The following is a 13,686-nucleotide window of genomic DNA, read 5'->3' as shown; positions in this document are numbered from 1 at the left end:
CATTAAACACATGCTGATAGCGCAACATATTCATAGTTTATGTAAACAATTGTCAAGTAAAAGTGCTGTTATTGTCTGTAACATTGTAAATAAAAGAGGTCTGGAATGTTGGTGTCATGATCCCAGTGCGGGTTGGACCCACATGCTTGGGGTTAATGTCTGGAACCAGTGCTGGTGGACCTGCACTTCTGGGGTTAAATGTTATGATCTCAGTGCAGGCTCTTACCTGCACACCTGGGGCTTATGATTGTGGCATCTCCTTGGTTCTGGGAAGGCTTCTTATGGCTTCAGGAAGCTCCAGTCCCCGTCAGTTATACTTTCACCCTTGGCAGAGTGTGTTGACCCCTGAGAGTGTTTGTGCTGTGTTCTTGTTTTCCTGATACTTTGGTTTCGACTCGGTCTGTTCTCTGGATACTGCTTGTTGGATTCTGCTTGGTACCTTCTATGTCTGTTTGGCTTTGACCGCTGCCTGACCCCGACTATCTGTTCTGTCTCATCCCTGGTACTGTACTGCTATCTCTGTGTATGACCCCCATTTGTTTGACCTGAGCATTCCTGTAGTTGTGTCCTGCCAATCTCTGGCAGCAGGATGCTAAGCCCCGCCCCTTGCAGTCACATGACCGTAGTCCTTCACTGCTTGCTAACTTCAGCGTCTCCAGGTCCTGTTTGCCTGAGCTTCCCAGCCGTATCTGACCCCGGGCCACCCTGCAGTGTGGGTGAGTCCCTGCTCAGTGGTGGCTGCACGCCGGCGCTGACAGGACCGTGACAGTTGGGTTCTGGAATGTTGGGTTCTGGAATGTTGGGTTCTGGAATGTTGGGATCTGCAATGTTGCAATCTGCAATGTTGGGATCTGGAATCTGATCTGTTTCCGTAATCGACTGCTCTATTCTTACTTTGCACCAGTTTTGTCTACAGCATTTTGCTAAATGACCAGAGTATACGGCATCTGTATTTTTTTTAAACCATTCACATAACTAAGCAAATAACATCCGCAAATAGGACCACAGGCTCCCAATGTAACTGCATCCTCTCATGTATCGCACAGCTCCAATCTTTGCTCGGAGGGACGGACTGTATAGATTAATATTTTTGTTTCTGCAAGGTGATTCTTAATTCTGTCACTGTATGACAATGTTATTCAGTCACTATATGGTGGTATTTACTGTCACTATGTAGTAGCATTATTCATCTAATGTATGGTAATATTATATGGTCAATATTAAACAGTGTTATTTGCTCAATGTATTATATGGTAACTATATTATAGTATTGTTCAGTCACTCTATGGCAACATTATATAGTCAGAATATAGTGGTGTTATTCGGTCACTCTGGTGGTGTTATCAGATCACTGCATGACAGCATCATTAAGTTGGGTTTATATAACACAGTGATGTCACATTACTGAGATAATACACACAGCAATGTCACAATATAGAGATAATATACACAGCAATGTCACATTACAGAGATAATACACAGTGAGGTCACAATACAGAGATAGTACACACAGCAATGTCACATTACAGAGATAATACACAGTGAGGTCACATTACTGAAAATACACACAGCAATGTCACAATACAGAGATAATACACACAGCAATGTCACATTACAGAGATAATACACAGTGATGTCACATTACAGAGATAATACACACAGCGATGTCACATTACAGAGATAATACACACAGCAATGTCACATTACAGAGATAATACACACAGCAATGTCACATTAGAGATAATACACACATTGATGTCACAGTACAGAGATAATACACACATTGATGTCACAGTACAGAGATAATACACACAGTGATGTCACACTACAGAGATAATACACACAGTGAGGTCACATTAGAGATAATACACACAGCAATGTCATATTACTGAGATAATACACACAGCAATGTCACATTACAGAGATAATACACACAGCAATGTCACATTACAGAGATAATACACACAGCAATGTCACATTACAGAGATAATACACACAGTGATGTCACATTACAGAGATAATACACACAGTGATGTCACATTACAGAGATAATACACACAGCAATGTCACATTAGAGATAATACACAAACTGATCTCACAGTACAGAAATAATACACACAGTGATGTCACATTACAGAGATAATACACACAGCAATGTCACATTACAGAGATAATACACACAGCAATGTCACAATACAGAGATAATATAAACAATGATGTCATCAGGAATTTAAAAATCAACGCTGCCTCTCACCTGTCCCTTCAACAATCGGCTCTGTCATTCTCTTCATTCTTCCAGCAGATGCAGCACAGTGCAGTACTGTCATTGTGCCTCCTGTGGTGGGATGCTAATTTTATTTTACATTTACAGACTTTTGATATATCGGTGGCTTGCAAGGTTAGCCTGGGGCAGGGGGTCTGTGGCTCTTTGTTTCGCAGTAACTTTCAATTGGATGTGTGTCAGAGGAAGCATGTCCAGTTGAAAATGGTTCTGGCCCAGAAATAAAGCTGGTCATGGTTTCAACCACTGCCACCTAGATTGTTACCGCACTGGTTTGGGCTATGCTGTGGTGTGCAGAATGGGACAAACGGAGCAGTGCCACCTCCAAATAATTTTTTATTAAAACTGTGCAAAATTACCTTTTCTTGAAACGTAATTTTAACACTTTCAATCAGTTAGGGAATGGGAAACCCTGTATTCCTACTTAGTCATTGACTATATTGAATGCCAATATACCTTGCATCAGCACCGAAACTCAAATGGTGTCACTTTCAGAGGACACCATGATGCCTTGATTGGGAACAGAGGACAAGTTGCAACCATTGGTTTGGGCCAGGGTTACTAGTGGGGTACCACAGGGTTCTGTATTGGGCCCCCTACTATTTAATATAGTTATTAATGATCTAGTGGATGGCTTACACAGTAAAATATCAGTATTTGCAGATGATACAAAACTATGTAAGGTAGTTAACACAAAGGAGGACAGTTTGCAACTACAGACAGATTTGAGTAAATTGGAGAATTGGGCTGAAAAATGGCAAATGAGGTTTAACACAGATAAGTGTAAGGTTATGCACATGGGAAGGAGAAACAGATGCTACAATTACTTACTAAATGGGAAACTGCTGGGGAAATCAGACATGGAAAAAGACTGGGCCTCTTAGTCAATAAGAAGCTAAATTGGAGTGCCAAGTGTCAGGCAGCTGCCACCAAAGCAAATAGGGTCATGGGATGCATTAGAAGAGGTCTGGGGACACGAGATGAAAACATAATTCTCCCTCTGTACAAATCACTCGTCAGACCACACTTGGAGTATTGTGTGCAATTTTGGACGCCGGTGCTCAAGAAAGACATTACTGAACTTGAAAGGGTTCAAAGGCGGGCTACTAAAATGATAAATGGAGTTGGTTCACTACAATACCCAGAAAGGTTATCAAAATTAGGTCTGTTTACTCTAGAAAAGAGAAGACTTAGGGGAGACTTAATATATATGTACAAGTATATCAGAGGGCAATACAGAGATCTCTCCAATGAACTGTTTGTACCAAGGACTGTGACAAGAACAAGGGGGCATTCTCTTCGTTTGGAGGAAAGACAATTTCTGCACCAGCATAGAAGAGGGTTCTTCCCGGTAAGAGCAGTGAGGCTCTGGAATTCTCTTCCTGACTAAGTGGTGATGGCCAACTCGCTGAATGAATTTAAGAAAGGAATGGATGCTGTTCTTGTGAGTAACAGTATAGAAGGTTACGAATAACAGAATATTATAGGTAGATGGTTGACCCAGCTTAGGAGCCGGGAAGGAATTTTTTTCCCTATGGAGAAAATTGGCTTCTACTCTGTGGGTTTTTTGCCTTCCCCAGGATCAACAATGCAGAACAGCTGCACTAAAAATAGGCTGAACTAGATGGAGATAAGGTCTTCCTTCAGCCTTCAAAACTATGTTACTATGTTACCATTCAGCCATCAAGTGCGGTCTTAGGCAGAGAAGTGATGTCCTGCAGTCAGTTGTGCTGTGTGCGATCAGTCATAGCTCCTTGTAGAAGATCTGTCTAATAACATTTATTCCCTACTTGTGTAAATGATGGATGTTCATCAAGCTTTAGCTTTGTGTTTGGTTTACCTGTTTGTTTGGGTGGTTAAAAACCTTGTTTGCTACTGATATGAAGCCAAAATATCAGTCCTAGAGAGATGAGAACCCGTGTAAAACCTTCTGAAGTGCCTGATTTACCTGAGTGGCAAATTTGGGGCAGATAAGCGCGGACGCTTGACTGTAAATTAATGTTTGTTCTATCTTTCCGTTTTTTTGTCAAATATCTCAAGAATGCTTTTGTATTACATTTTTATCAAATATATCAATAACAGTTGATCTCAGAGAGCTGAAACCTGGTGTAAAACCTACTGAAGTGCCAGAGGCAAATTCGGGGGAAGATTGGTCCAATCATTTTGCTTTTGTGTCCCATTTTTCTAGTGAATATAATAATAATTTTATTTCTATAGCGCCAACATATTCTGCAGCACTTTACATTACAGAGGGGACTTGTACAGACAAAAGACATTACAGCATAACAATAATCACATAGATCAAAACAGATACCAATAGGAATGAGGGCCCTGCTCGCGAGCTTACAATTTTTGAGGAAAGAGGTAGACATGGAAGGTAGATGGTAACAGTTCCTTGTATTGTACGGTCCAGCCATAATGTAAGAATCGCGTGTTCATGTAATGCTGCATGAACCGGTTACCAACAAGTATGTGTAAAAGAACAGACACAGAGGACTATTAAATACATAAAGCGTGTGAGAACAGATGATACGAGGATCCTGGTTTTATAGAAAATTTTGAATGGACAACACAGGGAAAGTCAGATAAATATGTTGAGGCGATAGGCAAGTCTGAAGAAATGCATTTTTAGGGCATATTGAGGATGTTAATCTTAGGTCATTAGCAGAACGGAGGGCACAAGTAGGGTGGTAGGCTGAGACGAGGGAGGAGATGTAGGGTGGTGCCGAATCATGGAGCGCTTTGTGGGTGAGAGTGATAAGTTTATTTCAAACTCTGGAGTGGATGGGTAACCAGTGTAATGACTGGCACAGTGTAGAGGCATCGGTGTAACGGTTGGTGAGGAATATGATCCTGGCTGCAGCATTCAAGACAGATTGGAGAGGGGAGAGTTTTGTAAGAGGGAGACCGATTAGTAGAGAGTTACAATAGTCCAGACAAGAATGATTAAGAGCTACAGTAAGAGTTTTGCAGAGTCGAAAGTAAGAAAAGGTCGAATTCTAGAAATGTTTTTGAGTTGCTGATAACAAGATCGAGCCAGTGATCGGATGTGGGGGGTGAATGAAAACTCAGAATCAAGTATGACCCCAAGACAGAGGGCATGTTGCTGGGGAGTAATGGTGGAACCACACACAGAGATGGCAATGTCGGGCATAGGTAGGTTAGTAGAGGGAGGAAACACAAGGAGTTTGGTTTTTCACAGGTTCAGTTTCAGATAGAGGGAGGACATGATGTTGGAGACAGCGGTAGGATAATCACTGGTGTTTTATAATAATGCAGGGGTGATGTCAGGAGTAGAGGTGTATAATTGGGTGTCATCAGCATAGAGATGGTACTGGAAACCCAATCTACTGATTGTATACTGTCCCTATTGGACAAACAAGGAGAAGAGGAAGGGGCTTAGGACTGATCCTTGAGGAACTCCGACAGTAAGGAGGAGAGGAGGAGGAGCCAGCAAAAGATACAGTGAAAGAGCGGTCAGAGAGGTAGGAGGGGAACCAGGAGAGAATGGTGCATAGTGAGGAGGAGCTGATGATCCACAGTGTCGAATGCTGCAGAGAGATCCAGGGGAATCAGCAGGGAGTAGTGACCATTAGATTTAGCTGTTAGTAGATCATTAGAGACTCAAGAACAGAAAGTTTTGAAGTGCCTGAATTAGCAATATGCCAAATTTACATCAGATTGGTCCAGTCATTTGGATGTAAATTAATATTTGCATTTGTGTTTTTTTCCTCATGAAAATCTTGAAAACCGTAGGTCCTAATGAGCTGAAACGTTTAAAACTGTCCAAAGTGCTTGATTTACCTGTTTGCCAAATTTGGGGCAGATTGGTCTAGTCATTTAGCCATACAGAAAGAACAGATTTCAGGCTGGTTTCACACTTGTGTTTTTTTAGAGCTGCGCCTCGTGCGCTATCGTGCGCATGCGCATTGCTCCCCTATCTTTAACATGGGTGCGCATGGTCTAGCGCATGCACGCGTTCATATGCATTTTCGTGCGCATGCGTTTTTTGTAGTGTGCGCCTAGGCGCGCCGGACGCTACCTGTTGCATTTTTGGTCTGTCCGACCTGTCTCAAAAAATGCATGCGCACGGAATGCGCAAAAAACAGCATTACAGTCTATTGAAACGCACGCGTGCGCTAGGACATGCACACGCATGCGTTTAAAATTGCATGCGTTTTTTTAGTTAAGATGGTGACAAAATGGTTACATCGCATGCGCAAAAAACAGCAAACGCATGCAAACCGCATTATGCGTTTTTTGCATGCGTTTGGTATGCGCACGAGGCGCAGCGCAAAAAACGCTAGTGTGAAGCTAGCCTCAGACAGCAAAAAAATAATATATGTATATTGTAGAGTTTTTGCTCCATGCTAGCCATGTGGCACAGGGTTTTTATATCAAAGCAGCATGTAGTTTGTTGTCTATCATAAACTTTACAGCTCCAAAATGAAAAACGGCCTTATTTCAGTATCACTAGATAACATAAACAGTCCTTTTCTTCAGGCAGAATAAAGCCACATAAATGTAGGCGCCTCACCAACCTTGGGATTACCAGCAGCAGCTCACACTTGTATTAAACGTGTTCACCAAACAAACACGGCTGTTTGGCTCAAGCACACCTCTCTTTGAAGAGCAGATTAACCAGCAGCTTTTCCTTTCTCCAGTCTCAAACACTCCACTCTGATGAACTAACCCAGCCGATGCTAATAGGCCAGTAAACCCCAGACTTGATCATAGGATCAACATTTCCCAGCCAGGTTCTTTTGTTTACTCAAAAAACCCAGAACCAAAATCCAGTCACATTACAGTAAACCCTCTCAGTAACCTAGTGTTACTGGTACAGCTTGCATTGCCAACACATATCTACCATCCAGGAACTTACCTTCTGCTTTCCTACTATATTTATAAATAATATTTTCTAACGATTTCATACAGAAGGCGCTTATATTAATACCAGTAAGGAGAATGAATCACAAGGACCCAGGGGAGCTGTAGCATCCATGTATCCAGACACGTCCGTGTGATAGCGATTACATTCAGGATGAATTAAAGTGATGTATTATCCTGATCTCGGACGACATGACCTTACCGAACAGCGAGGTGGGATCCATTAACCTGGACTGGACGTTCAGTCACAATGCAGCAGCTGAAGGAATCGCTGTATCAGACTTTCTCCATTGATCATTCACATTTCACAGTGTGTAAAAAAAAAAAAAATCCTGCATATAGTATATATTAACGGGGTGATAGTGAGGGATTGTCATCTCTTGGTCTTGGTTGAGAGAGGTTACCAAGAGCAGCTCTCGCTCCGGTGGACGTGTCCTGACTGCATTACACTGGCAACCTAATGATTTGATTGGGCGCTGTGTAATTGGTAAAGGGGTTATCTCACAAATAATATTTAGCACCAAACCACAGGAAATGCATGTATGATGGTGGAGATGTGATTGCTGGCTCACCCGCTGGGCCCGAGAGCGAGGGTCCCGCATCCCCCATATGATTGGAGTGGTAATACTCATGCATGGCCGTTACTCAATTCTATATCTATGGGAGCAGTGGTGATCCACCACTCGCCTAAACACATACAAATAAAGGGGTTTTCCAAATTCCACTATGATGATGTTGATGACCTATTCTGACAATGATATTAGTGACCTATTCTTTGTCCGGTACCCGGTACCCCCCCACCAGTCGGCTGTTTCCACCTCCGACTAATCGGCATTTCTGCTCTGTACACCGTTTACATCTAGGCTTCCATAACTGATAACAGCTGATACAAAGGGGTCCAGATGTCAGGCCACCACCGATCCTATATTGATGACCTATCCGAAGACTAGTGTAGTGGAAACCCCTTCTAATGGATTGGTGGTCACACGTGGGCACTATCGCTTCATTTCACACTGGCACAAAACCCTCATGATCGATCTGGGTCCTGCAGGAAAAATGAAGACTTACTACCATTTTTTTACCCCCCATAAGTGACAGCTGATCACTGGGGGTCCCAGCAGGGATTATGTTTGAAATTAGCGAATTGTCAAGCAGCACTTCTAACTCGCGGGAGAAGCTCAGTAAGAACGGTTCATTCATCTATGGAAACGCTGACCTTCCTTACAGTGAAAGAGTAAGCCTGACCATCGTGTCTTGCAACTTGAGCAAATCGCTTCATGGGTTTATATCAAGCACGTGACGTGGCGGATGGTCTGATCTGGGCACGGTCTGTATATATGGACCGTATGAATCTGGACTAAAAGATATACAAACGAGTTGTAAACTCCCCTTCAGAACGAGCTCACTAATAGATTTTCAGTTTACCCAATCTGCAGCCAGTAATAGATAATGCAACACGGAGGCTACAGAAGGCAAACAGTGCAACATTTTTAATGAAACGCAATTGTAAAAATTATTTTTAGCCCAAAATTCATGCATATGAGTAAAAATCCCCCAAAGGTCTCCATATCATTACCATTAATATGCAAAGAAGTTAGAAACGTCGTAGTCATTTATTTATGCCACAGTGGTGCGGAATGAAGGTTCTATCCTCCCCCATAATAAAATGCCAACCATCTTGCTTCTAGGAGCTCAGCATCTCATCGTGGCATCTGATCTGCTGAACATAAAGATGTGGCTTATCTTTTCTAGATTGTCAGCTAATGATTCTTCTCGATCAAGTGAGAACAAGTCACAGCTTTTCAAGGCAATCAATGCTCGATGTACAGAAAAGGTAACAATATTACGTATTTAAAAAATGAACATGATTTTACATGAATAGGAAAATATTTTCCTAACTTCCTTTTCCGAGATGACCATTTTAATCATCATCACAGACTGTGAATCTTTACTGTACAAGCAGTGAGACTATGGGTTCTTTACTGTACAAGCAGTGAGACTATGGGTTCTTTACTCTACAAGCATTGAGACTATGGGTTTTTACTGTACAAGCAGTGAGACTGTGGGTTCTTTACTGTACAAGCAGTGAGACTATGGATTCTTTACTCTACAAGCATTGAGACTATGGGTTCTTTACTGTACAAGCAGTGAGACTATGGGTTCTTTACAAGCATTGAGACTATGGATTCTTTACTGTACAAGCAGTGAGACTATGGGTTCTTTACTGTACAAGCAGTGAGACTATGGATTCTTTACTCTACAAGCATTGAGGCTATGGGTTCTTTACTGTACAAGCAGTGATAAATATAATATTACAGTATATAGATATTAAAATCTGTGATGCGGAGATGATCCAGGGAACTAGTCTGATTGCTGTCTATGGAGTCGGGAAGAAATGTTTTCCCTTAAATGGGGCAAATAGCATCTACCTCCTAGGGTTTTTTCCTTCCTGGATCAATGTATTAGGTTATGCTCTTGTATCTACTTTCATCCTTAAAAGCATAGAACTTTTGTGTGTAACGAATATTCTGTTGCCCAGTGAATCTCGCTTGTGGTTGGAGCAACCAGTGGAGACAGCCCTGATGCTAAGCGTGGCGGGCGTACGTTCCATGATGCTGAACCAGTGGTATACACCTCCAGAGCACAATGCCAAAAGACTGTCCTTCCTTTCAGAGTGTAAGTGATCGTATAGATATCCACCTCTTCCACTACATATATATATATGTATATAATTATTATTGCTGTTAATATTACTTTTTAACTTTGACAGATCTTCTTGCTCTTGGCAAAACAACAGGACAAACAGTACATAGCCAGCGAAAACTAGGGAGCAGCACAGACATGAAAGTTAGGGGTACGTATAACCGCTGCGGCACAGGTTTATTGAATTACTCACTCTCTGTTCAAAACAATGGGGTGGGGTTTTCATTACTGATTTATGGTATATCTTTAAAGGGGCTGGCCACTACTAGGACAACCCATTCTTAGATTAAATATTCGGCCCCGATAAAATAACAAAGCCTATACTCACCTCCCATGCCAGCACCGTTCCTGCGGTGTTGGGATTCGCTCTCCCCGGAGCTGTGATGGGGTGTTGTGACACGTGATGCCTGGCGCCCAGTTAGCGCTGGTGTCACGGTCTCCACCTTCGGACAAACTAAACATGAAGAGGAAGTCCGGGCTGCAGCTGATCCCTGACTTCCTCTTCTTGTTCAGTTTGTCCGAAGATGGAGAAAGTGGCACCCGCGCTTATTGAGCGGCAGGCATCAAGTGTCACAACACCCCATCACAGCTCCGGGGAGAGCGAGTTCCGACACCGCAGGAACGGAGCCGGCACAGGAGGTGAGTCTAGGCTTTATTATTTTATCGGGGACGAATATTTAATTTATGAATGGGTTGTCCTAGTAGTGGTCAACCCCTTTAAGATGACAGAGCACACCTAGTTTTCCAAGGCAAAGTAATAGCCGGCAGGCTTTTTTCTGGCTTTGCCTCTTGTTTTGCCTTTGTCTTTGCTCTGTACCTTCAAGTCTATAGAGCGGGCGGCTTCCAAACAAAGCCGGCCAAAGAATGAACATGTTACTTCTTGAAGTGTTCAAGGTTTCGGAACCCTGAAGCAATTAAAAGAAGCAACAAAAGACAAGTTGCTTTTTTTTACAGCTGTTTTTCAGACTAATTCTAGGCGGAATCAACCTGAAAAAGAGGTTGTGTGCAAATAACTTTAGGGTACATCCACACAGGACTTCACCTCTATGGGAATGTTGTAATATGGAGGGAATTTTCTATGAAGCACATAGACACTCAGTAAATAAATAAGTTATCCAATCACAATATAAAAATCAGTGCTGCGTTTAATGCTATTTTACAGGCCTCATTTATCAACATCATCTACGTGAGCTCTCATTGGGTTTTATTGGCAACAAGGCCCACCGGTGTTAAAGGGAATCTGCCACCAGGTTTTTGCTACCTCATCCGAGAGCAGCATGGTGATACGAGACCTTGATTACAATGATGTATCACTTAGTTTACTGTGTGAAGCAGTTGTGACACAATCAAAGTTCTTAAATGTAGCATTTAGCACAGCACAGAAAGCTGCCCCCATCCACACCAGGCTGTTTATGTACATTGTCTATAGACAGTGAGCTGCTAATCACAGGAGGGGGCGTGGTCAGTCTAGCAGTCATGAGACCTAGTCTGGCAGTGATAATGTCCTGATGATAAAACCTTCATTGTAAGTAAACAACTGCACTCAGCCTGATAAGTGACACATATCTGAATTCAGTGTTTTAACCCCTACCTCATGCTGTCCCCAGATTACATAACAAAAACCTGCTAGCGAATTCCTTTTAATAAATGAGAACTACACAGATAAGATCTTACCATATTACCCAATCAGAGCTCAGCTTTCCACTGCTGTGGAAAAAGGAAAGCCTCACTGTAATTGTTCTCCCTGGCCATCGGGGGCAGTGTTTGTTTTTCAGTAAATGATCTCATGTATCGTAACCTTTTCTGTTTTAGAAGACGCCTCTGTGGACACACACGATGAAGCTGCGCACAGCCCCAGTGACTCAAGACTTCTTTGTGAAGACCCATCGTCTTACAGCTATGTTTTATACGGCCTACCCAATATGGTTGTGATGTGAGGTCCTTCACCCAGAAATATATTGTGTTGAGGTCCTTACTTTTGTGAATGGTCATTCTATGTGATAATTCCTCTGCTCTGAACTCCTGCTGTTCTAACCCAATAATTTCATATTCACTTGGCACATTTGCTTTTATTTATAGCAGAGTACTAAATTGGGCATAAAAAGACAAAACAAATAAATTCATCTGGAGTATGAATTGTTTTTTGCAGCTTCAGTGCCATGTATGGGATGTAATGGAAGCAGAATGCTATGTTCTGTGTCTTTTTATCTGTTAGAAGAAGCATTGACCACAAACTGCACGGCGCGTGTATTCAGGGGAAAATGGATAATATCATCATTACATAATACCCACAGTCATTAATTCACAGACACGTGAAGTTAACCCTTTCCCTTTCATCTATTCTGGTGCCCTAAGTGTCAAATTGCATACAGATGCCATATTGTGGAGCGATTTTCTTTTGCAGTGGGTCTGCACAATATAATCCGGTAAGTAAATAAACCTTACGGATGAACGCCAGTCAGCGTTCATGTACATATGGGGTCATTATGGAGGTGGAATGGCACCAAGCAGCTAATACCTGTGTCATGCTCCACTAGAAACATCAGTTTTGCCCAGCGTGCTCCCTTTAATTTCTCAGTCACAGGTATTTCCAGCATGGTAACTCGAATATATCCCTCCCCATTCTCCTAATACAGAATATTTTGTTTACTTAAAGGGGTTTTCCTAGGATAGTAAATGATCCCAATGACCTCCATTCCATTCCGGGCCTCGATCTTAGGATGGTTGGCAATAATATGGGGTTGGACCCCCAGCAACCAGTAAGTTATGCCTTGTCCTATGGATAGGGGTTAACCTATTGTCTTGGTAAAACCCCTGTCATTTGCTATTAATATGTAATTGTTCTAGCTGGTTTGAATGCTGCTGTTCTCCTGAATCCATCAACATCGTTTTTTTGGTTCCTGCGCCTCTCAATTCCCAAGATATAGCACCATCTTCGCTATATATAAATCAAACCTTGTTAACCTAATGGGTGTGGTCTTCATGAATGCGCCCACAAAGAACGGCGGATGACTGCACGCCCCTTTGGCTGAAAAAAAATACCGTATTTTTCGGATTATAAGGCACTCCAGATTATAAGACGCACCCTAAATTTAGAGGAGAAAAATAATGAAAATTTTATTTTTTATTTTTAATAAAATGGTGGTGCTTCTTATAATCCATGCGTCTTATTGCTTACCGGGGGTGGTGGCTGCAGTGAAGCGGGGTCCCAGGGTCGCTGCTGGAGGAGGCAGGAGTGGGGTGATGCTGCGGGTTTTCGGCGCTGCAGGAGTGTCTGGTGCTGCTGCTGCAGGTGTCTCCGACGCTGCTGGGGCTCTGCCGACATTTTGGGAAAGACCAGAGCCCCCGCAATTCCATGGTTTCCTGTTCGGTGGACACCGGGAAAATGGCCGTCAGTGGTCGCGTATGCACAGATGGAGATCTCGGCACTAAGATCTCGGGAGATGGTGCCGAGATCTCCATCTGCGCATGCGCGGCCCCAGTTGGCCATTTTCCCGGAGTCCACCGCACAGGAAACCATGGAACTGCATGGGCTCCAGCCTTTCCCAAAATGTCGGCAGAACCCCCGCATCAGCATCTGGCAGCACTGCCGGGCACCCGCAGCACCGCTGGGCACCCCCTCATCCCAGCCTGCAGCAACGGTACCGGTAAGGTATATATGCATTATAAGACGCACCCCCATTTTCCCCACAAATTCGGGAGGGGGGGAGTGTGTCTTATAATCCGAAGAATACAGTAGATTTATTTATAGTGAAGAATGGGTCATATCTCAGGAAAGGATAGGGGCAGGAACAAAAGAAAAACGTCTCCAGATT

The 13,686-nt window shown here is 42.8% G+C and overlaps 1 protein-coding gene across 1 annotated transcript in view; it reads left to right on the top strand.

The window, feature by feature from the left end:
• The window catches only part of CFAP46 (cilia and flagella associated protein 46), a 257,741-nt gene extending 245,734 nt beyond the window's left edge, over positions 1-12,007 (top strand). The window contains exons 57-60 of the mRNA XM_073546509.1: positions 8,921-9,002; positions 9,708-9,844; positions 9,939-10,022; positions 11,684-12,007. Coding sequence (XP_073402610.1) covers positions 8,921-9,002; positions 9,708-9,844; positions 9,939-10,022; positions 11,684-11,808 — 428 coding nt within the window. The 3' untranslated portion in view covers positions 11,809-12,007. The remainder of the gene's footprint in view (positions 1-8,920; positions 9,003-9,707; positions 9,845-9,938; positions 10,023-11,683) is intronic.
• Positions 12,008-13,686: the final 1,679 nt, after the last annotated feature.

The sequence above is a fragment of the Dendrobates tinctorius genome, unplaced genomic scaffold (genome assembly GCF_039654945.1).
Source record: "Dendrobates tinctorius isolate UK_male_01 unplaced genomic scaffold, ASM3965494v1 ptg000147l, whole genome shotgun sequence".
Lineage (NCBI taxonomy): Eukaryota > Metazoa > Chordata > Amphibia > Anura > Dendrobatidae > Dendrobates > Dendrobates tinctorius.
Note: the sequence above shows the minus strand (reverse complement) of the source record. Positions and strands in the feature narration are given on the sequence as shown.